At 30.7% G+C, this 26,818-nt stretch overlaps 1 protein-coding gene across 1 annotated transcript; it reads right to left on the bottom strand.

Moving 5' to 3' along the window:
* Positions 1–6,554: 6,554 nt before the first annotated feature.
* Positions 6,555–26,065, bottom strand: LOC113518145 (V-type proton ATPase 116 kDa subunit a 1-like). Its single transcript, XM_052896599.1, has 16 exons — positions 26,022–26,065; positions 24,983–25,110; positions 24,021–24,197; positions 23,446–23,606; positions 21,316–21,493; positions 20,508–20,684; positions 17,456–17,668; positions 15,661–15,811; positions 14,897–15,058; positions 13,395–13,603; positions 12,014–12,123; positions 11,321–11,445; positions 8,451–8,686; positions 7,813–7,987; positions 6,811–6,985; positions 6,555–6,731 (listed from the first exon to the last, which is right to left on the bottom strand). The coding sequence occupies exons 2-16, from the start codon at positions 25,097–25,099 to the stop codon at positions 6,596–6,598; spliced, it is 2,502 nt and encodes an 833-aa protein (XP_052752559.1). The 5' UTR covers positions 25,100–25,110; positions 26,022–26,065; the 3' UTR covers positions 6,555–6,595.
* Between the last annotated feature and the right edge of the window lie 753 nt (positions 26,066–26,818).

The raw sequence follows: 26,818 nt of genomic DNA, 5'->3' as shown, positions 1-26,818 counted from the left end.
ATGAACTCAAAAACTACTTTGCCGATTTCAAAAATTCTTTTACCATTAGAAAGCTATATTCACCGTGAGTAACATAGGCTATATTTATTGCTAGAAAAGATTAGGGATCCTTACTAAAACTTTAGTAACGTTACTCAAGGTATAAAAAAATGCTATAAAATTTCTTTGGTCGCGTACGCTGCGGAAACTATTTGTGATAGAACAAAAGTATGTTCTACAATATTGAAGAAAATATCAATAACTACAAAAAACTTCGCGATACTATATGTCTAACTATTATCGATATTGAAAATTTTTTGGCAATTTTAATTACAATTTTTTGTCGAAGTTTAAAAATGTCCACCTATGCGAAGCCGGGACGGGCAGCTAGTACTTATTAAAATCACATGTGAGTTTTCAACTCTCAACGATCCATATTGACGCGTAACTTCCATAACCATATCAATAATAAAATTGTAATTTAAGCATAATTAGTTATTTGGTTAAAATTAATTTGTTTAATTTCGTTATCATTAGCATGGTTGTGACTGGCAACACATGAATATTGACCATCACTGTTACTACCAAAAGTTCTACAATCTTCCATATTAGGCATTAATATCCGATTGACATTTTGTTCTCGCACGTTTTGCGACACGTGTTTCACCTCTAAACGAGGTATTTTCAGGCAAATTATTACATCATTGCACGGAGTTTAGTATTAATCGTTCGGCTATTAACAAGATACTTTATAAATAAATTCATGCGGGCAAGCTCGCGGGAAACAGCTAGTAATAATAATTCTGTGGCCTTTTTTGTAAATTAATCATTTAAATTGACAAAGACCTTTATTAAAGTACAGTGCCCTCAACTTCGTTTGACTCAAAGTCTTCATAGAATTCTAATTTCATAATTAGCAGAATGAGCTAATTAATGTGCCCTGATTGGAGTGTTTAAGCGATAATTTAAGATTTTGTTCTACAGAAAATAACTGCCATTATAATAAATTTTGTACAGCACCAATAGGAGTAAATCCTATGGATTGTTAAAAAAATACTAAAGATTATATCATCATATCACTAAAGATGATATCATTAAGATTAGGATTTATGATGACACAGTATAACACATACAAAAGTCCTGTATGATGGAAATTAGCAACCGTTGTCTATCCTAATTTAAAAAAAAATAAAGCGAACAAAGGCATGGTTTGGTTCAGTTTCAGTTTACGATAAATCCATACTATAGATATTTATTCTTTGAGTGGCCTGCATTAGTGTCACCACGAAATTCGTGTTTAAAAATAGAACGTGTTTATTATTTATAAAAACGAAGACATGAAATACAAATGAAATGCTATCGCAAAGATTTAGGTGTAATATATTTTATTATTAGAATGAGATTATAGGCAAAGAGCTGAAATCAGTTATTTCAATTATTGCATCGAAAATGTATGAATGCAGTACTTATTTTAAATTAGCGAATCTCCCCGGTTTTGTACGGCTATATATATAAAAAGATAAATTCGTAGTTCATATCAGCTTTCACAGGAAAAATTTTGATAGCTGGGGTGCATTGTTGTAATTTTCGTAAGAATTTCTATGTTTTTTTAAATAATACATAACTATATTGAATATTTGTTAAAAGAATTTTTAGAATTAGTTGAGTAGTTTTTGTGTTTATTCATTACAAAGTTATATACATAAAATCAAACCCATTCTCATCATAATATTAATTTATAATATTAGTATAGGTATAGATAATACCTTAACAATGACTTCGTTAATGAAAACGAGATATTACTGCTATTTTATCGTATATTATTTGATTGAATAATTGAAATCATTATTATATTATTACAAAATACACAAAAGCTTAATTCACGGGTAGGCGATAAAGCAAATTCATAGAGTTGATAGTTCCGAGAGGAAATTGAAGGCGATAAGGCGACGACCAGCGCCGCTTACAGTTCCCGAATACGCAGTACTCCTACGAAGTGTAGGGTTGGCGCACGCGCTATTATATAAAATCGAAGAAATTCAATTTCTTTATTGATTTCTAAAATGTTTTGAAAATTCTTACGAATTTCATTATATTTATTAAAATAATTAAGTAAATATTAGCTTTCATCAAGTAATTAGTTATTGTCTGCAAAATTGCTGCGTTGTAGTAGGTTATATACTTCTCCATTCCAAATATTGTTCATACTGCATTTCATGACATGACAATTGGTTAAACCGTTAAAGTGCCAAGAGATAATAAACAAAATTATATTCAAATTTGTAATAATAGTAAGGATATTATGGTAAATATTTGCAATACAATTAAAAATAAATATTATCTGTGTTCCTATAAACAAAGGAGAAAATAATATACTGCCTTTCGATCTCATATTATAAACAAACTATTAGAGAAATAAAACCGTATATTAGATAACCTGATTATTTTACGTATATATGTACTATATATACATTTAAAACAACAAATAGAGTTTCATACCTCCAGTTAAACCGTTTATAATTATTCTTCTCCGTTCAAAGATTACCTGGAAGAGATTGCTCTTATCGATAAGTCCGCCCATTGTTTTTAAAATGTAATAATTTCTTATTATGGTTTATATTTCTCTTAAGTTTATAGTTATATTTTTAATTCATCGACTTATATTTAAACATAAAGAACTAAAATGCGTAGATAGTTATTTTCGGCAAAAAATAATAAGCAAATAGAAATATGTTTGTCGTTAATTAAATTGAACAATTTATACAATGAGGTAATAACAGTAAAACAAAGGTATAATACTTGGCAGCCCTGCGGCTCCCTACCACTCGCGGAAGCGTATCAACATTTCCGGGGGAAATACTACCACCGCATTCTGTTCACTGATTATGTTGGTTTACCTTCCCAAAATATCGGTACTCATATATTTTGTATATATTTCAGAAGGAATAAGTATAAATTATTACCCAATTAATATAAATAAATACCACTGCCTAAATTACATAGCGCATTTTAGTTCCAAACAAAGCTGATTTTATACTATGGACACTAGATAACTGATAGAAATACTAATTTTTTTGAACTAGAAACATTATATATACATAAAATACTCAAATTAATATAAATACAATATACTTATGAATATAAATGTTTGGTATTGTATTCAGAGGTATTGGGAATTAGCGATGTCATACGTGTACATTTTGGAATTAGGTGACTATAATTTTTAGCGTATCAACTTGAAACATATACCATATTTTAAGTTCGATCTTTATGGACAAAATCGTGAAAAGCCCAATTTGGTGCTGTGCCTTTACGTAATGGACTAAACATAATATACAGGGAGACAAAAATTCTAAAAATTGTTGTTTAGGTTTTTTTGATCTTATTAAGATATATACACACACACACATATATATATATATATATATATATATATATATATATATATATATATATATATATATATATATATATATATATATTATGTAATATATATACCAAATATAAAACAAAAGATATTAAACTGAGCCAGCGCTTACTTTCTTTGAAATGTAATTTAATATCAATTAGTTTATTATAGGATTACAAGAAGGCAAAAATTCCTTCGAGTCCACTTAATTACTTCATTCTACAAAGACTAATCCTAATAAAGACTCAAAGCATGAATTTTTAAGATTTCAAAAGAACTCTTAATCTTACCTCGATTAAAAATTCTTTCAAATTTGTACAAAGAATGTTTAAGGAAGCACTTATGCATAATTTAGAATATTAAATAATGTACATTGTCAGAAAGATTGAGTTTTATAATGTAACGTTTTATTTATATTGAAAATTTTGATGGGCAGCTAAACGTTTAATAAAGAAAATATATACTTTATCTAGAATACTGTAATATATTAAATCTAATTGTTATAAATGCTAAAATTTATGGGGATGCGTGGATCTTTATTGCATTATTACACTGTAGTTTTACGTACTACTGTACAAATCTGATAGTTTATATCCAAACCTATAACAAAGTATAATTTATATATTTGACTCGTGAAGGTGAAGCCACCGGGTATATAAGTAGGTATATATACATACATACATACATGTACCTATACATTTTCATCTTCATCAATATCTTTATAGTTAACGTAAAAACTATTCAAGGAATTCGAAATTGTAATGTACGAGGGGAAAATAGGCTCAGTAACCCTTGGGATATACGGGCCCACCTCAAAACTTAGTTGGGAAACAGTAAATTATTCTACTGCCTGAGGTACCCTAGGGACTGAAGAATAACAGAAGAAGGTAGCGTTAGGCAACGAGTAATCGATTACATTTCAGTGGAATTTATTTCATTCTACCATATTTATTCTCTATTTTTTTCTTAATTTTGTAATTTGCAATTATTATTTCAATAAAGACACGTTCAGCTTCACATGGTTTATGTTTTAAATAAAATATACACCTTACTCGCTGATGATGCTTCTTTAGGGGAAATAATTTTTATAATATATATGTTATATAATGGATAAACCATTGCAAAAAAAAATCGAAAGCTTTTGTTTTTGTAATAAAAATTTAATATTTTATCGAGTTTCTGTATATTTCATTAATTATATATATAACTAGATAACTTTACAGACAGAGGGGGAAGGGATTGTTAATAATGGAGACTAAGGGTCCCGTTGCTATCAATATACCCAACCAGGTTGGCTTCTACGTGGTCCCCCCTGGAAACCATCATGCTGAATTCCAGGCGTATTCATCACAACGGGTTAATTGACCTGTCTATTTATTCTCGTCTACTATCACTCACTGAAGCCACGCCAGTGTATACCGACAGTGCAGGCGGGATTACAATTCCATCATCACCCAAAAAAGCTGAACAGACAATATTACATATATTTCTTTTTTTTTCCTTAAAACATTTTTTTATATTTATTATTATAAATACAAAAATATTCCGTCCAGTTATTTATAAGTGGCCACAATGAATAAGAAAGTAATTGCTATCGGTCTATAAAAAATACATACATGCGTACAATATTCGCAAAAGTATTGTTTACGAAATGTAAAATTTTTTTAGTCTATCTTAGAAATTATCAGGAAAACCTTAAATAATAACATTTTCTAATGTTAACCATTAATAATGGAACGAAAAACAACGCACAGTTCTAAATTAATATCAATATTCTCTTACCATTGAAATGTTAAAAGCAGCTATAATTTATATGCGGCACTGACTAATTTCTGCGATTAATAAACCGAAAGAAACGAATAGAGCACAAAGTACCAACATAATACGGAAAAAAACAATGAAGAAAAAAGTATAAAGGGAATAATCTGTTTTGCAAATTATTCTGAATTTTCCTTTTCCAAATTTAAACCCATTGTCTGATACAATAAGATGAATATGATTTTGCGTTTAGTTTAGTCCACGATCATAATTTATAATACGTAATGGTTTTATAAGTCTTAAAGCCTTTTGATTAGTATGCTTGCTTATAATAAATAAAGACGTCTCAAAGTCTATTTAAAACAAGGTACTTAAAATATGCAAATTATGTTAATACATATAGAATAATAAATTTAGAAACATGAACATGAAAAATGTGTGCATTACCATCTAATGGAAAGTGATAAGCTTATCGTCTCCTTTGGATATGAATATTATCATGGATATCACAGAATATCCTGTAACTTTTACGGTATCCCGGGATGTTATTATTACAGAGTAATATTTCAGAATCTTCTAATTTACTACTATATCCCTTTCAGTATAATATTAGGCTTTATTTTTAATAATGATTTTAAAATTATTCGGCCGAAGAACGGAGTTTTATATCTATCTATAACCAGACAAGAACTAGTGACTTGTTTACTTATAATACAGATATATATATATATATATATATATATATATATATATATGACTTTATTGGAAAGTAAAAATAAGAATAGAAGCCAATTTAACAGCCACGATATTACTTGGTGGGACCAGCTTGACGATGTGGTTCCTTTACCTTGCATTTTCAGCGAACTCAAAAGCATGAACATTCTTTGTAAATAGCGCATAGGTAAGTATTAGAATGCAACTATGTACCGGCAATCATAGAGGGAAGGAGCTACAAAGAACGGCTTATGTGTGATTAGATATACTTTGTTACTTTTGGAGAAATTATTGCGTGTGTTATACTTTCACAGTATTCAATTTGAGATTTATATGATGGTGACAGAACTAAATCCTCTTGGTTTTTTTTCTAATATTATAGTAGCAAAATCTTTCCACAGACCCTATTTCCTGCGACATTATGCTGTTTACTAAGCAAACAGTGGAATGCACGCGGCGACGTTGGCCTGGACCGGGGCTTTACTAACTTCACCCGGCCCGCCTTTGCTTCGCTTGTTGCCCGCAATATGCCCGGACCGATTGCTATGTGTTGTATATTTATGTATTCAAATAAAAGGAGAAAGACTTCTTTTTTATTTTACAAATTTATTTATCTTTTATAATCAAACTAGACATGTTTGTCATATACATAATAATAAACGAATAGAATAAGAATATTCGATGTGGTTTAGAAATTGCCATCATTGAATGGGTCATACATGTAATAGGTGTTGGTTATTCCTGAAGATATTTTTGTCTTTTCTTGCAAACAGCGTTAATTTTATCCTCCTCTCCAACTAGTATACCCTTGAAAGAAAATGGCTGAAATACCCATCCACCTCCAGAATAAAATTTACTCATAAATTCAACCCTGGAAGAATCAGTAACTTTAATTTGCACACGTAACATTTAATTAATAATAGAGTAGATATTTCTCTTCTCATTCTTACCAATGCAATCTAAGAGTATGAAGAAATGCCGATAATCCTTCCATCACCACCAATATAGAAACAGTAAATACGGCCCAAATAGCGAATATAATGAAAACTTTTACAGAACCAATTATAGTGTGGTCACTCAATGCCAGTTTTACAAAAATCATCGACCATAACATTTCAGATAGTTCTGTAAAAAATTTTGATAGTAAAGAATGTTTTCTGTCATAGAATATTTTTTATCTAGTTCTAGTATTATAGAAGAGGCAAAATGCTGGGCCACCTTATACGATATGACAATTTTTTTAAAAGCATAGTAGAAGGAAAAATAGAGGGCAAAAGAGGAAGAGGAAGACCGAGGAATAACTACATGGGACAGATAAAAGAAACATTAGGTGTCATGTCGTATGGGGAGGTCAAGGGTATGGCCTGGGATAGAGCTGGCTGGAAGAAGATGCATGAATTAGTTGCACCGACAAGAGAAAACTCTTAAATAAAAGAAGAGACTAGTATTATATTGTAGTGCATATTATTATAGTGGGAGAGAGTGGTACTCGTTGATAACCTTCGGCCATCTACCAATAATATGGCCTAAAACGCTATGAAACTTCTACTAATAATTGGTTATCTAGCTATTTTTTGCGGCTTTACCCACGTACATTTGTATATAGATTACTTTATCGCCAACCATATTCTTAATACGTAGTTATTTCTCTGTATCCAAAGGTTGTTTGAAAGAGATTAATTTTTTCGATAAAGCAGTCCATTGTTTCTCAGTTGGAACCTTTTTTTGTAATTTCTTTTTGTATTTTTATTAAGTTTGCTACTGTAATTACAACAATAATAACAAAGAGTGTCTATCTACTGATAGATACTCTAGATAAAGATAGGTTAAAAGCTACCCGTGCAAGAAATTTCTTTCGAATCCATTCAGCTATTTAAGTGTGATTAACAAACATATAAACATCCTACAAACATATTTATTTATAACACTAATAGTATATTCAAGATACTAACGTGCGTGAGCGAGGGATAACGCCCACAGTCGCAGATACGAGGCTGTATGCGATATTGTACTTAGAACGTACTCGATAGTGTGTACGCCCTGGTGTATCATGAGTTCCCCGAAATTCACATGGTAATTATTCGCTTGTGCTACAATTCCTTGATCAGACTGCTTATCAGAATCCCTCTGTTGATAACTACGAAATTTACTAACTTTTTTCAGAAAACAATATACTATTTTTATATTCTATTTTTTAAATAAAAAAATGTGTCTACATACCAAAAATGTTTAATGTGAGGAGTTCATAAATTATACTACATGGAAGCAAAGGTAGTATGTTAAGGTTGTTAGTATAAATTTTCAGAAATATCCTAGTTACAATGGGATACCGATGTGTTGTAATGCCTCTGTACCGAATAATGTTACTACCATTTCCCAACCTTCAAACCGAAACACTGTCATACAAGCACAGTTGCTTGGGGGTAGTTCTTGTTATATTAACTTGCATTTTATGTCTAATTAGAAAGGATTGTCGTATGTATCTCAAAAGAGACAAAGCTTTGTGTACAAAGGATAAGTATTGAATATATTTAATGTTTATTTAAGTAACTAGTTACTTCTGTATTTGCTTCTGTATTCCTGTACTTACCACAGTATCTCTTCTTTTTCTTTTATTAAAAGTGTAAAGATAAATAGGTTGGCCGAATAACATTACAGGTACGCATAGTAGGGCTATAACCAGCAAAATTTTCTGTACAGTCTGTTGACTTTTAAACATGTATGCTTCACAGTCCTCCTCGACTGGTTTAGTTGTACTTAACAGCACCATGTCAATAAAGAGAATTAGGATTTGTGGTGCACATCCTGCGCTCGTTAAAAGATCTCCTACAATACAATTAAAGTGGTATTTTTTATAGTTCTTTTTTAATTATTATATCATCCGTTAACTGCCCACTGCTGAACATAGGTTTTCTTCATAAAGTGAGGTTTTTCAATAGTAGCCACGCTTAGTACGTAGATTTGCAACCGTAGTTAGGCTTTGGTGATGTTTTAAGAGAAGCGTTGCTGGCCATTCTTCAGGTATTAAGTTCTTTTAGTCGATTCTTACGACAGCCACAGGAAAGGATGGGGTGTCCCATTCTATGCCGGGACCATACGGCATTGTTTAAAATAAAACTGCACACTCAGCCCATCTGATAGTAAGTGATCAATGCAATGGATACTAGAAATGCTAGAAAATTGAATTGTTATCAATATTTTTAGAACGTATAAACTCTTGTCTCGAAGTTTCTATATCAAATTAGATCAGGAACACTGCTGCAGGTAATTTGTTCCACATTTATTGTATGGAGTCAAAGTAAGAAGCACTTGAGAGTACTGAGAGGAAACCTCCAAATAAATTTAGTACCGCATATATTTGTCATGTGAAGTATGCCAATTATATGCATATTTACCAATTATGTTCATTCTATTCTATGTTCTCTTCGGTAGAGTTGGATAGTAAAATACGTTATTCTATTGTTAGTAATTACCTGCGATGTTGTTGACATAGTACTATTTTAATAGCAAGATATGAGTATGTTATTACAAGATTCATAATATGAATCCACATATTATGTAGATCGTAATGGTAGATTGAAGTGGATAAAGGCATAACTTTTATCACAAAGATATTGAAGAGACTGCTTAGATACAGACCGTCTTACAAGAATCTATTTAACATCTGTTTAAGTCCAAACAAAAGAAAGTCTGTCTTATTAAAAATAAAATGTATTTAAAGTAATAAATTTTCTTTATGGGTTTGGAACATAAATTACGATATTTAATCATTCAGATGGAGTGTTGTTAAACTCTGTTTACATAAATACTATTTAAAATTATTTTTGTAGTAAGACTGAGAGAGTTCAAGTTGTAGGGTCTCATCAATTCTAAGGGAATATATGTTTTGTCACGTCGCAACGTGCACGTATTTATGTAATTAGGTATATAGTATGCTTATAAATGGTACATAGATATTGATCTGATTGTTCTAATATGTCAATATGTAGACACTGTTGCATGGTTGCGAGAGAAATTCAATATAACAGATTTTTCTGTTTGTTTATTTACTAAGGTTTATGTATTATTAGAAAACATATAAAGCGGCATACCTATGAAATTATAACCTTAGATTATATAGATAAAGTATTGCGTATAAAAAACTTGTCAATATTTTGTCTACTAATCTGACGTTTGGCCGAGTAATATTTTTTTAATTAAAATAAAAAGCCCTTTTTTCAGTGTTGCACTTGCACTTAGATTAAGAACTTCTCAGATCAAGAAGTAATAATATTCTTTGTTGTGATGAAATATGTATATAGATATAACAACCATACCATACCATTTTAGCTGTTAATTTTTCACTGCTGAACATAGGCCTCCCACTTTTGAGGGGGTTTGTAGTCACTACGGTTAGCAGGCAGGTTGACAGCAGTTTTAGACCTTGGAGATGTTTTAAGAGAGATACTGCTGCTTATCCCTCGATTATTATGTTCCCTTAATCTGCTCTTATGACATTTACGGGAAAGGAATGAGTAGCTTATTTATATGCCGGGCACACATGACGTGTTGCGTATAGATTAGTAATATAAATGAAGTAAATGGGGTAAGTGGAGTAAATAATAAAAACAGTATAAAAAGCAAAATTTTGAATTATTTTAAAATAAAAACATATTTTATGTCTATACCAATATAAATCAAAGTTTTCAATAAATATAAATTAGTTGCCTTTCCCTAAAGGGGGTTTTGCTAGTAGTTGCCATACTTGGCAGGCCGACTGAGAGTTAATCGCCTCTTAAGACACCCACGGGAAAGGAAGAGGTGGCCCATTCTAGGCCGGGACCACACGGTAAAGTACCAAATACTTAGAATTAACTTTAAATACTGATAATCCAATAAACGTACTCAAGGATTGTGTACCCTTTAAAAGTTGACCTACTTTCGGCGTAGCATTTGTATGGAGACTATTTATAGAACCTACGCATATAACATATCAATTCATTCTCAACCAGCGACCAATATAATATATATTGCATCTATAATAAATTCAAATCGGAACATTAAGCATTAAAAAAATTTGACAAGATTACAAGGCGCACTTGCTACTTAAGAAAAAAATAGATATGTTAGTATTATACATATGAATTAGACTCATTACCTATCTGTATTCATAAAAATCAGTTGCCAAATATATATATAAGTGAATGATTTAAAAATGGCAATACTAATTTGGCTATTTTATGTTATTCAACACAAGGTTTGTATAAAAGAAAATATTTGAAAAATCTTACAGAAGTGTGAAATTTTTTTATAAAGTTAAAATAGTAAAAGTACTTTTCCTAATTTGGCCCGATCAGGCGCGAACTCGGGACCTTTTTTTACTCAAAGATTTGCGTCTATTACTATGTTAGGGAGATTGTTATAAGTACATTTCAAAATTGTGTCTAAAAAATTTTAGTAATTGTTTTATTCTTTACTTACGTGATTTACCACTATATGTGAACCACTTGAAGTAAATCATAATAACTAACCAGAGGAAAAGACACACTAGAAATAGTATTTCCGGTATGAATTGCAAATATATTGCATACTTGCGTTTAAAATATCTGTAAAATAAATATTTCTTATATTAATTAGTAGATTTGTTTGTAAAACTAACATGTTATGTTCACTTTGATTATAAAATTAATATCTCTATTTAAAAATACTAAAACTACTAATAGTAATTTTAATATTGATTTACTTTAAATAGGTAGATATTATATTATCATTGTAGACAATAGTGTTATTTTGAATTAGTAAAATTATATTGACATGGTCTTGTTCTAATATTTTTTATCTGTATAAAGAAACTGCAAGCCTCTAATGAGTTAAGAACATGACAGAATCCTAAATGAGAGTCGTCGCAGAAGAAACGAAGAAATTGATAGAAGAATTAGAAAGTTGGAGTAATAACGAGCCAGTAATATAAGTTAACCAAGGATCTCATATGGTGTGTAGTTAGTAGTAGTAGTATAACTTCCAATGAAAGGAGCGACGAGCTCAAATGCTGCAGTGGGTCAGTGGAAAGAAGTGGTTCAGGACCGTTTAATAGAGCAGTGTATGGGAGACGGTTATGGTTAGCAATGTTGAACATAGATAATGATTATAATTTTATTTTCATAATGAACTTACGTATAATTGAATAAGCTGAGAAAAATACCAAACATCATATGAACAATTCCAATTATTATGGACAGCTTCATTTTGATAGAGTTCTCAATCATTATCTTGTTTTTAGCTAGCTGAAAATAATTTACACGAAATATGAATATATAAAATGTTACTACGATCCAAGTGTTAATATTTTGTGTATTATATAGTATATTTTGTAAGTAATTAACAATTTTTTCTTTTGGAAACTTAGAATAGTAAACTAGTTGGTAGAAAGTGGCAACCATTATCCAATCGTATTTTTTATTTATATAGTAAAGGAAACACTAGGCGTCATGTCGTATAGGGAGATAAAGGATATGGCCTGGGATAGAGCTGGCTGGAGGAAGATGCATGAATTAGTTGCACCGACAAGAGGAAACTCTTAAATGAAAAGAGAGAGAGAGAGTAACTGTGCATCATAATTAACATTTGATATATCTTGTTGCTAGGCTTTATATATAAAATGATTTAGCAATTTATTCATATATGAAATTCGTCACTGAAAACTTAATAATTGATTTTCTGTATGCCCAAGGCTATTTGTTTATTTTATTACTTACAACCTACTTTCGTTTGGCACGGATGTACATTAGAAAGTATTTTATGTAAACATTCAGTAAAAATGTCTAAATGATAATGAAACCCATATCAATATTCGTTTTAAATATGGGTTAGAAGAAATAAACTGAGAAACAGATAGAGTTGGACTGGGACGTAGTTTTATACTATTTAGAAATTTATTTTTCCTGCGACTTCATACACGTGGGTTATGAAAGTATTTAAGTGTATATATTTCCTCGACAAACATAAAATATATCGTTTTAATAAACTTTATATTTTCAATATTTAGGTATATAAAACACACATATATCCACTGCCAAAGAAGACACAGTTGAAACCGAACGTGGGGTGAAGATTTCCTAAACAGCAAATACTGCAGAAATAGTTCACAAATGATTGCTGATATAATATGAAACGCAAAAAGACAGTATTACGTATATTTATTTATACAGGAGAACCAGAGCTAGACTTCTATAAATATAAATAGACTAAGATTACAAATTAAGCCACTAATAGGTTCTCACAAATAGTGACAAAATAGATTGGCGGTACTACATATGAAGCAACAGAAGTAGGAATGAATAATAAATTAAGGAATGAAAAAAGGTATGGTATAACATAAACCAACAATAATAAAATTTTTGTGATAACTGTATATACATATATATAAAGTCAAAACAAAAATATAACAAAAGATATATAACAGAAGAGTGAAGATAGCTGTCTATGACTATTTTTTGTATTAATAGCAGACACTTTGGGTCGATATACAATGTCAATTGTCGAAATAATTACTTACTGTCCAAATTGGATCTATACCGAACATGTAAACTGGTCCCGTCTCATCTTTAGGATCCAGTTGAATTGTTGAACTTGCTGCAATTTGTTCTAAGCTTAAATTGTTGATCCAATATGGGTCCATAAGTATTATGGCTCTTGAAAACCAGTCGTTGTATATGAATCCAGCGTACATTGAAAACACTCCCATCAACATAATCACGTAACGTCCTAACAATAAATAATATGTATTAACTACCAAATTAGCGAATCCAAGTTAAATTCGTACAGTTTTTTTTAAAATACAATATTTTATTCACTGATAATGAAAACTACATAATATTTGTTATGTATTTTTTAGTTTTTCTATTACAAAAATGCAAATTCTCATATTCGTAATATTAGTTTAGATAATAAAATTGAATCCTAGAAAGCTAAGTCGAGCATTTATTGACTATTGCTGTTATTTGATTGTGAACGAATACTCGACATGTCCACATTTCGTTGCGTATATTTGAAACTAACGAGACTGCGAATCCAGTGCTTTCTCTCGGATTAATTTGATTTGCTAACGGTGTTTTACTTTGTCGTAGTGTTAGTGGGAAATTTAATTTACACACATAATATAAAGTTTTGGTGTTGATTACATTCAAATTAACGACCTGGTACTATGTCTTTAAAACCCACGTAATTTAATATAATACACTCAAAATTTCTATTTTGAGCCCATAATGTATTTATAGCCCATTGTTAAATATTACCAAATTTATAGAAATATGTACTTAACTGTAATATCGTGAATGTACGAAAGGGTATAATCTAAATGCAGCGAGAATATAAATAACCAAAAAGATACAAAGAGGCCCTTATGATACGATTACGTCCGTCCGTCTGTCACAGCGCTATATCTGAGCAACTACTAATGCTATCGATTTGAAATTTGGAATAATGTTATGTATTATTGACTTGCACATATTGCAGTAAAAAAAATTTTAATATTTGTATTTTCTTTGCTAGGTAGCTCAAAACAGATACTCAAAATATAAAAATTAAATTTTCTAGTCCAAGTGGGATATTATATGAAAGGGGTTAATTTGTACATTTTATAACTAATTTTTAATTATTTTTATTTAACGTATTTCTTAAATTACAATTGAAAATGTAAGATAATGAAACCAGCTTAATTTCGAAGTTTGTGAAACGAAAAATTCGAAATAATTACACATTATCAAATAATAGATGCTAAAAAAAAAAAAAAACTTTTAAAAACATTTAGTTATGTCGTTCCGTTTTTAAGCACAGTTATAAACCAAAATAAGAAATTATAAATTATAGTATCAATGCAGTATTAGACATGTATTTCGTATAAGGAATTCAATAAAGGTCATTGTAACGTTATATATATTTGTGTACAGAACCCACGGTGTGTTTTACAGGGAATACAAACTACATGATTATTCACTTAAATATATGAGAGAGGTGGAAATCTACAAATAGATTTGCAATGTAATCATTATAAAATACCTCCGAAAAATATATTCCAAATTTCATTTGTTGATCTTTGCGCTATAAACTTTTTTTCATTGAATATCATCCAAAGTCCAAAAACTACCAATATTATACCATGACATATATCTCCAAACATCAAAGAAAACAAAAAAGGAAATGTGATTATGGTATAAAGTCCTGTGAAAGAAGAAAAACATAATATTATAAAATAGATAACATGCAACGAAAAATAAGAAAAGATACTTACGAAAAATAAAGGGATAAGTATAAGTAGATAATAAAAAGTAGAGAGACTATTACTATACTATATATATACTATATTCCGATGATATGTGGGTGACCATTTTTTGCCCGTGAGTTTGGTATTACTACATACAATAATTGCATGTTGTAATTTTTTTTTGTTGAAAACGGATTGATGAAAAATATTTTCTGTTGATATTTTAGAAAGGATTAAAAGAGGGGGAGGGTAGTTTGCTGTTAATAAATAGCTTTTTAAATATGTTTATTAACCAGCATAAAAAGTAGCTTATATTCTTTTATATTCCATATAGAATGTGTATAGTAAATTTTATAGCGACTGGTTATGCCATTAAGATGCTATATATTAACAAACAAACATAGTTTCAATATTATAAGGATAAATTAAGATGCTTATGATAAAAATCAGCTCTAGCTACAAATTAACAGTCACTATATCTCATAATGCTTATATTATAAAATAGGGCAAAAAATATTATTACTTTAGCTAAAGCTTAATAAAAAAAAAAACTAAGTACCTGGATTCAGTTCCCTATATGTAGAATCGCCATAAGCATTTATTAGCGCTTGAAATCCTTTCGTGAACCTATTGGTGCGATGAAATGTTGGAGGCACTGCGTCAGTGTCTCTCTTTGACATGAACGAATATACGTTTGTACCGACCATTTGCTTTAAAAAATAAACATTTGTGAAGTACTCTGTAAACTGGTTTATATTTGTTTTTATTTCACATATCTAAACAAAACTTATGGCTTAATTAAAACATATTTAGCTGATACCATTTCTAAGGGCTTATGATATTTGTCTTAATCAATTTTATTAAAAACTGCCTCAATGTATAGCTGTGAAATTCAAGTTATCAAAGTTAGCTATTGCCGTATTCAATATGCCATATAATCACTTGTCGATTGTCGCTGTGTGTATTAGAATTCAACTCGGCAGGATTGAGCCGTTACTTCGATTAATTTAGTTTTTTTTTGTGTTTTATACCACAAGAGAGATAGTCTTAAAATTAAATTGATACACAAAGCTGCGAAGTAGGCTCTCTATTACACACATGGCAATTTTAAATTATATTGTTTTATTTAGTTCTAAATGTTACACTTTAATTAGATAACAGGGCCTGTCTTATAGTACTTACTATTAAGGTTCCGTAGTTCTTAGTATTATCATTATTTCATCATTATCATTTCAGCCATTATTTGTCCATTGTTGGACATAATCCTCTTTTTTATATCATAGATTGTCATAAAGAACGGTCCTAAGCCACCTGCATCCAGTGACTTCGTGCAATGCATTTCAGGTCGTCACTCCATCTGGTGGGGGGTCGTTCTAAACTGCGTTTGCCCATACGGGGTCGCCACTCAAGAATCAAGGACCATGCCTTTTTAGTAATATTAGTATATAATACGAATATTATTAAAAATATACAGAACAATCACAATTTGTCATTATTGAAGTCGTTTTTAGGGTTCTGTACCAAAAAGGTACAAAGGAGCTCTTACATGTGTGAGTGACTTTGTCCATCCGTCCGTCAGTCCATTAGTCACAGTGTTAAATTTTAGCAACTATTAATACTATCGATTTAAAATTTGGAATAGCTGTACATATTGTTGGCCTGCATATATTGCAACGGATATCATTAAAAAAAAAAGCTAAATATTTTTGACCGTTTTTATTTCTTATTATTCTTTTTTTTTTTACAACACAGGGGGCAAACGAGCATGCGGCTCACCTGATGCTAAGTGACTACCGCCGCCCATAATCACTCACAACACCAGCGGCATTGCAGGTGTGCTACCGCCCTTTTAAAAAGGAATATACTCTTTTCTTGAAGGTTATGTTGTCGTATCGGTTCAGAAATACTGCTGTTGGAAGTTAATTCCAAAAAATGGTTGTGCGTGGAAGAAAGTGCCTTGAAAAACGCACGGTGGAAGACCGCCACTCGTCCAGATGATTGGAATGAAACTTTAGTTTGTGGTGGGTTGTACGGTGGTGAAAATTAGCAGCAGGTATCAATCCGAATAATTCCTCAGAACACTCCCCATGATAAATTCGGTAGAAGATGCACAGAGATGCAACATCCCTGCGCAGTTTCAGTAGGTCGAGGCGCTGACTATCAATAATTTGAGCCGCCCGACTTTGAATGCAAGTTTCTAGCTTGTTTTAATTGTACACGAAGACCTCACTCGATCATAGTATTAGTATTACATATTATAGCAGTAGATTCTACGATACTTTTTTATTACTTGGGTTATATTTATTTAATAATTTATGACTTTCAAAAGTTAAAAACATAGAATCACGACATACGGAGCATGTTTCTAATCCTTCATGAACTTGAGTCGCATCTCGATCTGCTATCCAACATTGACCAATGAGACATTTTTTTGTAATGTCCATATTAAAAAAATTCAAATTATGATAAATGGCTTTGGCTTTTTTTACTTGCACCGTCAAAGGACGAATCTGACGAGCAATTGTTCTCAAAGTTTTACATCGATGGAAGGCAGTTTTTTTCAATACCTAAAAAATTTATAGACTATTTAGAACCATTCCTTGTATAATAACAATTTAAAATTAAGAAGATTATTATAAATCATCAACATCATATCAATCGTTTTTGCCTAATAACTGTGTTTGGCTATATTATTTTATTTTACTTTATATATATTTTCTACCTATGTTTTAATTTTTTATATTTTATATATTATACGAGTATAATTTAAACGTAAGCGTAAATGTTTCTGTAACATAATTATACTTCTGTGGGTAATACCTGATAATAAAATAAATTTTTTTTCAAAGAATTCACATGTCCCCTCTTAAGGAGAGGAGATGGCAAACTAATCCCCGGAAGAAGCACAGTCGGCCGGGGTTCAAGGCTCCAGGGAGAGAAACCAGCGTACCATGCGAGCAGTATCTAAGAGCACCGGTTTCTGCACGTTTCCCGGGAGTGAGCCGCCTCGGAATCCCAACCGTCTGAGGTGTGGTTCCAGACTAATTGAGATAAGACCGTTCACCGACATAAACATTCTTTGGAATTTTAGACTACAAAAGTAGATAGGAGTGATGATATATATATATGCATTTAATGATATGAGAAGATCGGGTGTACTCTCTTCTTTGAAGAATATTTAAATGCACAAGAACACTTGAAAATCACCACTGCTCACGACGACGCCGCGACGGATTGCGAAATACAAATAAACATAAATTACTGTTGCTTCAATACTCAAACAAATACGGAAAATTTGCCTTGGAATATATAACTCCGGGTCATAGTAACAAAATTCCCCTATTATTGAAGTCACAACTAATTAGACAAAATATAAAGAACAAAATAAAAATCACTTTATTAAGAATTTGGCACACAGTTGTACATAGATAGAAAGATAATATTCTGTATTAGATTTAATGGTAAATTTTTGGATACTTTGGGTTACATTATAATAATTTTAGTAGGAATCTTAAAATATTTTTTCGAGATAATATTAATGTATTCTTTGTATGAAAAATAAATAACTCTAAATCTCATATAGTACAAATCAGTAGTCCCAAGCTAATTCAAAGAGTTACGCGAAACGCTAGCATCTATAAATTTTGGTGAAGTAGTTATCCCCGACAGTGCATCAGTAAAATATTTACATATAATTTTTTACAGTTCTCTTACTCAATTCTTGGCAGCCACAAATAGAAACTGTCAGCAAAAAAAAAAATCTATTATTAACTAATTTGAGCACCTTCAAAACGTTTTAATTAGGTTGTTTCTCAGTTTCTAGCTAAGTTCAAGTGCTTTCCTATTCGTTTTTGCTGGAATATGCTTTTTAAATCTTCTTTACCTCGCTACCTAAAGAGCGGTTTGACTGCAACATTCTGTCGACTCTCTTATTCTGTGACCTTCTGGGGGCCTCCAGCTATGGAATAGTTTACTAGTTCCCATACGAAATATACAATATTTGTCGAATTTTAAAACAAATTTCGGATTTTTATGTGAGCAAGTTGTTATCTTCTTAATGTCATCATGTGGTTTGTGACAATGTACATGTTGTCGTTTGGTCATCATACTTATTTCTTTAGATATCTAAAAATTTTATAACTTAGTGTTTCATATATATATATATACATTATTGCATGAATCTGCACATATACTCCTCTCCATCTAGAAAGAGATGAAAAGATCGTTTTTAGCGATAAGACCATCCTTTGTTTTTTTTAATGCGATCACTTCTTGTAATTATTTGTATCCATAATAAGTTTCGTTCTTTGGTGGTAACAATAAAAAGAATCTATCTATATACTCACCTATTGAAAAGCACTATTGAGTTCATTGAACATAATATTCGAGTCTTCCAGGGGTACAGACATGATTACTATATCATCGGCAAATCAAAGGCAAGTATTCGCTATTGACGTTTATACTATATCTTCTAATGCAGCTGTGAAGAGTTTCAGGAATATGATGTCACTCTATTTTAAACCTTTCTGCACAGTGTTGGGTTTCGTACTCTGATTCTATACTCAAATAGATATCGTAGCTTTACTGTACATACATTTCACTATTTCGATATCCCTATAGATAACTGACACCGCTGGAGAGTCTCTACTACCGCCCAAGTCTCGACCGAATCAAAGACTTTCCACAAATGCCAGATATAGTAGCAGATAATACTCTTCGGTTTTCTGTATAATCTGCTGTAGTGTATGTATGTGATCCATGATATTAAAGCCCTTTCGGAAACCAGATTGTTAGAGTTATTATTATAAATATTTAATAATAATTACAAGATTTTATCAAAATAACGTGTCGCTACCACTCTATAATCCCATTTAAAAAATATTGTTTATTATATAAAAAGCGTTGTGATTTTGACCAGTATAGGGATATGTGTGTTCACCTGTTTCCCCCTGACTTCTAAACTCCATATCATAATTTACAAATGAGGTTATCGTCGGAAGCGTTTTGATAGCCCGCTGGTTACAGGATATGTGACGTCACATTAAATTATCGACGGATGGCTATCCTCTGAACATCACCATGAATATGTATTAAATACATTAAAATATATTACGTGTAAGTTGTTTATTTATTGATTAACACTAGTTTATTTTGTAAATAACACTTTTACATAAGAATATTTTCCTGTTATATACTTTTTTTTTGTGTATAATTTTGATCTAATATGTTACTCTAAAATTATTAACCGAATTCAAAATTTTTTCACGTATCGAAAGCTACATTATTAGGAAGTTAGATAGACTATATGTAGCTAGTAGTATATTTTAGTATTAGAAATAACTTAGTTTCCTAAATTATTTACTTATGCAAAGTCGGACGAACCGTTAATAGTAAATACAATTTAACCTGTTTTATGTCTAGGAGTCTAGTGCCCAATTTGTTAAGCATATCCGTTCTTTCTTCATAAGTTTTAGGACAAGGGTAAAGGTTGACACGAAAACCGTTACAGATTTTTTCCATTCGGCGTTTTAGCTCTTCTCCTTGGCAGATGGCTAAAAATGCAACTTTTCTAATTTCTTTAATCTGTAACATTTTAATATTGATATTTCATGTTTATAACAAATTGCAATTTGAGAATGCAAAAAGCATGTCACGTATGGGCACCACAGAATATCAGCGCTGTAGCAATTAAATTGTTGCAGCACATGCTGAGTAGTGACCACGTTGGCAATAATAAAAGTAGTTTTTTTTAATTCATAATTTATGTAACTTTTTGTTGTTGTCAATAAATGTTTTTTCTTTCTTTCTTTCTATACATAAGTATATAGTACATTGACTGAGCTATCTTTACCAATTGGAGACTAATTTTAATGTGTGTTATTAATTAAAATGGTTATTATTGTGTAATATATAGTTTTGACATCGATTTAAATACATATGTTTGTGTGAAAGTTCATCATTATATATAATATCTGTTAGGGGTCAAGTCGACCTCTACGTGGTTATCACTGGAAATCACTGTGACGAATTCTGGTGAATTGGTCTCGTTGGATGAACTAATATGATGTTATCCTTAGCTATTATCTCTGATTGGTGCCCGGCTAGTACAAACTGATAGCGCAGGCGGAGTCATCATTTATTATTAGTTATTACTATACAAATTATCATTACTTAAATATACATCAGCGTTATAAATTTTTATCATTTCACTTACCGAATTAGGTTGTCTGAAAATTTTATCATAAGTTGCCTGTTTATAGTAAATATTTCCACGAGAGATTCTCCACAACATCATTTCAAGGTTAAAGCATATTTTACGTCTCACCACACCTGTAATGATCATCAATTGGCCCCCGAGGCCAATATCACCACCACTGCTGGTTGTTACTTTTCTATAAAATAGTGTAATCAGTATAAGTTCTTTAATGATATTACTCGTAAGTATGCTTAAGGGTATTTCTCTGATTTGGTGCAAATTACATGACCGTAAATTTTTTAAAGAAACTACGTAAACTAAGTCCTTCAAATATTTTTTTTTTTTACAAATTATAGTTACATACGGATATGTTCCAAGTAAAATAACCAGTTATTGAGTTAAATTAATAAATGAAAATCATATTTTACATTTGTAAATTTCATTACATTCATTGTTTTGCTCTTGATAAGTGAAATAAAGTAAAAAAATAAAATTCAAGCTTATACTATTTAATGGAATACCGTAAGTATAATAAGGAATATGAAAATATATTAATTTCATTTTATATTGTGTTTACAATATGTGAGATAGTTAACTATCTAACTAACTTTAAACCTTAGAATATGTAATTAATAAAAAATATACATGATTTCATCAGGTTTATTTAAATGATATTAACATTTAAATTGTTTAAAAAATGGACATGAGAAAAAATAGAAAAAAAATATAGGTATTTGTTATATTTTATACGAGACTAGTTTTTCCTCAATATTTGTGATAATATATACCTACTGCTACTATATTTTTTCCTTGTGTGATTAAAATGATTTAAGTTACAGGATGGAATAATTGGGATGTAAGTTGCATACATTGCTTCTGTTTTTTTTTATTTATTATTATATTATATATATATTTTTTTTATTTTACATATTTGAGAAACAGACGGATACGAACAGCGACCTAGTTTTACTTTATTTTAAATATTACAAAGGGATTTTTTGATTTCTAATACATGCATGGGTAAAGGAATAGAAGAACATAGAAAATACAATACGATTTGCATCAAACGGTGCGCATCGGAGCGTATAAGTGCGAATACATTGGGAGTCGATTGCGTACGAAACTGAAAATGTGCCGTTTTCGAGAGTCACAAAATGTTCATGTACTGTGGTTCCAAAAGCGACTGATCGTATATGGTCTTTTTTGTATCTAATATTATTTAATTAAATGGTCAAGGGATGGGCAGCAGCGTCCCTCTTAAAAGACTAACTGCGGTTGCCAACCCGCTTGCCAAGTGTGGCAATTACTGCCAGTTAACGCCTGATATGACGATCATTATTATTATTTTAATATATATTATGTAAACAATATCACATCATTATTATCAGAGTTAAGCTCGCCTTTGTACTTTTGATTACCTCTGTCTTATTTTTATAACTAGTGTGTACAATAAAGAATTAAATAAATAAATAAATTTCCAAGTAAATTCTACTAATATTACAAATGTGAAAGTTTGTAAAGATGTTTAGAAGTTTGTTGATCAATCACGCTTAAATGGTTAGATGGATTTGAATAAAATTTGGTATACGAGTAAGCTATTTTCTAACTTTGTTTACATTAAGGTACTTTACGTACTGATGCACGAAGTAAAGTTGCGGAGAACAGATTATATTTTGCGATCATTCGCTCGATAATAATTACATTATTAATAAAAAAATATGTCAATCCATTCTTTTTGTTCTAATACTCAATACTTGTAATGATTTAAATTATTTTTCGAATAAAACATATGAGCTAGTTTGGAGTGCTCGTGAGTTTTCAACTATATGTAGACATAAATTATATATTTTTATTTACATATATAATTACTACTTTAAAATTAAGTTTCTTTAAAAAAAACTCAAATTCTAGTTGATAACTACATTCGATTGCGTAATTAAATACTACTTTAAAATTAAGTTTTTTAAAAAAAAAAACTCAAATTCTAGTCTACATTCGAATGCGTACTAATGTAAGCTTGAAACGTAGTACTAAGTTTAGCACCTGTTTAGCCAATACGAGTATAATATATAAATTTTGTATAGTTTCATTAGCGGGTTATACGAAACAAATTGTTATTGTTAAAAAGTAGGATTTTAAAACTCTTACTTAAATAAAATAGATTCTCGTCTTAACTCAGTATCTCCTAACATAGGGCCGATGTGTTCTAAAACATAGTACATTTCTGACATCTCAATGTAGTTCTTCATAAGGTTAGCTTCATTTGTTGCCATTTCCACGATATCGTTTTCCCATTTTTCCAACATATTCTGTGTAATACATTAAAAGCCGATAATAATTATAACTTATGAATATACGAAACTTTATACCTTATCTTTTTAGAAGGGTTAATAAAGAAATAGTAACTGCCGATATATGATGGCAGAGTCCCACAAAAGAATGAAGTAAGGATAAGATAAGGATGAAGTCGAATCAGTTGATATATTCAATGATAACTTAATTGTATATTACAACATAAAAAATAACAATATTTTTATTTCAGACGAAATATGTATTAATTTTAATTAAGTATTAAATTTAGAATATAAATAGGGTTGGCTGTTTATACTCGTATTATATTGATTTTAATAAAACAACTTTGTTTGACGCTATTGTCATATAGTTGCATCCAGAACTATCTTTTAAAAAAGTAACTTGAATAATTCGTTGCTTATAGAATTTACCTCATAAGTAACCATCTCATTTGGCTGCAACGGTTTAGGGTCGGTTTTCAAGTGAGTTATGTGAATGTTATCTTTTAATATTTCGCTTTCTATAAACGTCAGTTTCCTTTCCATTTCAGCGCAACGGCACATTTCCGATACGTAATTTTTCTGAAAGGGCTGCACATCGGGGTTCATCTAAAATCAATATTATTTAATAATTACATTACTGGTGGTTGATTTACTTGGGTAGATATATCTATTACCATCCAAAGCGTCATAATATACACTGTCGTATATTTTTTAAGTATGAAGTTAGAGTGGTTCTACCGCTTATGCTAAAGGTTAAAGGAAACGCCAGTGGAGGATGAATTGGTGAGGATGAACACGAGTCAGTTGACTCATCATGAATTTGCTGAGATTTGACTACGATAGAGTTAAAGGAACCACGTGAAAATCCACCAGTGTTCACTATTAACAATGGGCCTGAAGTTCCATCATTAACAATCTTTTTCCGTGCACACTGTTCTATTTCTGTCCGATATTTGTAAGCTATTTAATCTCTGATTCAAGAAGCCCGTTATAAATTATTTTCACGACTATAATCCCTAATGGGATAGCCGGAGGCATTTGTCAACTATTTCCAGACAGATTAGTAGAATATAGGGATTTATTTCTAGTTTTTATGGTAGTGGTAAATAAATAAAACACAGTTTGTCATTGGTGTATTTGTGGTGAGCTGTGCTTTATTTTTTTAATTTCCGTTCACAAAAATCTGAATAAAAAAAGGGAGATATATCTATATTTATTATATTTAAGAACATATAAATATTAGATAAGAAAGGATTTTTGAAAATTTCAAATGCAGGGAGAAACTCGATGCCACGTGTGCACAGCTGTGGGAAACAGCTAGTTAATTATATGATATTAAGTACCCTTGTCTTATAATATAAACAACAAAATTATAAATGAAATACTCTTACATCCAAGAACTGACAACAGCCCAAGTTTCCAAGATAACACATCGTTTCAAATGCTGCCTCGGGTTGGACATACATATCAAAAAGTGACATAGGGTCACTTCTCAACATACAACCCATTTTGATTCACTCTGAAAATGTAAACTAAAAGTTATCTTTGGTTATGTTTTTTTTATATATGGAAATGAAATAACATCCTGTCTGCGCTATTGGTATATTATATTATATATTAAAAAAATAATAGGCAAGACGGTTGACCGTGACCGGAGATCGATACGAAATTCTTAGAATTAATTAGAACAGGTTTCAGGATATCCGAGTAGAGGTAAACTTCATAGTGTGTATTACTAGTTATGGGATTACTAGTCACCATTATAACGTATGTGTGTTTCTGTAGTAAGTGATTTATCTGGCATTGAGAATGAGCTATTTTAACCTCAATATATTATTACAAAATGTAAAGAGACTCGTTCAAAATCCTATAAATCCATACGAGTAATCAGAATGTTAGTTGATATATTAAAATGAATCAATTAATATTCTCCAGTAACGAAAAATGACCCGGACTAAGCTAACACATAGATAATTTCATTGTATACATAATAGCAACATTGTAGAATATCATTACTTTTGATGTAAACATTTATTCATGGTCTCTTGTGATCATGCAGTGGTCTCTACTTGTATAAAGGGAAAAGACGTAGAAATGTATTCGCAAACAAAATGCATACAATATTGCACTTCTGTTTATATGATGTGAATCAAGACCTGGATATTATTGAAATGATAGTCGAACGCACTACAGTATTTTTATGAGATTTAAATAGTGACTTGTTTTTCTGAAACGGCTTCAATTGAGCGAAACTCGTTGTCTTCTATTTCAGTACTTTGGTAAGCATTATGTAAACGCAATACTCTACACCTTTATAATCCACTTACAAATAAAGTTGTTACAAATTATCTATCAATACCAGAACATAAATGTTAAAAGTAGTTAACAAAATTATATAAAACAATATTGTTATGCTTGATATTTACTTACCAGTGTATGACAGCTTATGAATTTTTATGTGTATTTAGTAATGGCATTAGGAGATCAAAGAATCATAGATAAAGAATAATAAATTATAATCACTATTGAAGTTTCGCATTGGCCATATATAAAAAAAAAGGATCAAAATGTTACACTATATCTATGATCGATTGACCTACGCACAGATATATATCTGTAGATCTACGAGATAAATAAAGCTAAATAGTTCTTTGCTTTTCCCATTGTGAATAAATTGATAATACTACTACTATAGATAAATAGAGAGATAGATACGGTTTATTGTTGTCTTTACTAAATATAAAAATACAAGAAGTTAATTGCACTGAGAAAACAATGGGCGGCATAATTGTTTATTTTTTTTTATACAACTTAGAATGCCAAACAAGCTGACGGCCCACTTGATGTAAAGTGGTAACCGTCGCCTTTAGACATGAGCAGTACCATGGACATAACAGAGTATACTGTTTCGCCCATGATACTCCCCATGCGTTGCCACTCCTGAGGACTCAGGTGTTATTCCTCTGTACCCAGTAATTTCACGCCATATCTCACCCTTCAAACCGAAACACAGCCATACAAATACAACTGCTTCACGGTTGAAACACGAATGGGACAGAGGTACCCAAGCAATCGACTTTTGTACAAAGTCTCCCTCTGGTGAAGTGAAGTGAAGTGGTCTCCTTAAAAGTGATCTCTTTCAGGCAACCCTTGCATGGAGAGGAGTAACATAAGTAACACTATTTTTTGTACAAGTTATTCTAAATTGCATAAAAAATACGATGGTC

The sequence above is a fragment of the Galleria mellonella genome, unplaced genomic scaffold (genome assembly GCF_026898425.1).
Source record: "Galleria mellonella isolate WM207_F2 unplaced genomic scaffold, CSIRO_AGI_GalMel_v1 utg33, whole genome shotgun sequence".
In the NCBI taxonomy this organism is placed as follows: domain Eukaryota; kingdom Metazoa; phylum Arthropoda; class Insecta; order Lepidoptera; family Pyralidae; genus Galleria; species Galleria mellonella.
Note: the sequence above shows the minus strand (reverse complement) of the source record. Positions and strands in the feature narration are given on the sequence as shown.

Excerpts from the sequence above, each read along its gene's own strand:
- LOC113518145 (XM_052896599.1), bottom strand. The coding sequence starts at position 25,099 with ATGGGTTGTATGTTGAGAAGTGACCCTATGTCACTTTTTGATATGTAT. Across the intron at positions 20,685-21,315 it reads TTTTCAGACAACCTAATTCG|ATTAAAGAAATTAGAAAAGT; the intron begins GTAAGTGAAATG and ends AAAATGTTACAG. Across the intron at positions 6,986-7,812 it reads GTTATCCCTCGCTCACGCAC|AACTATCTGAAATGTTATGG; the intron begins GTTAGTATCTTG and ends AATTTTTTACAG.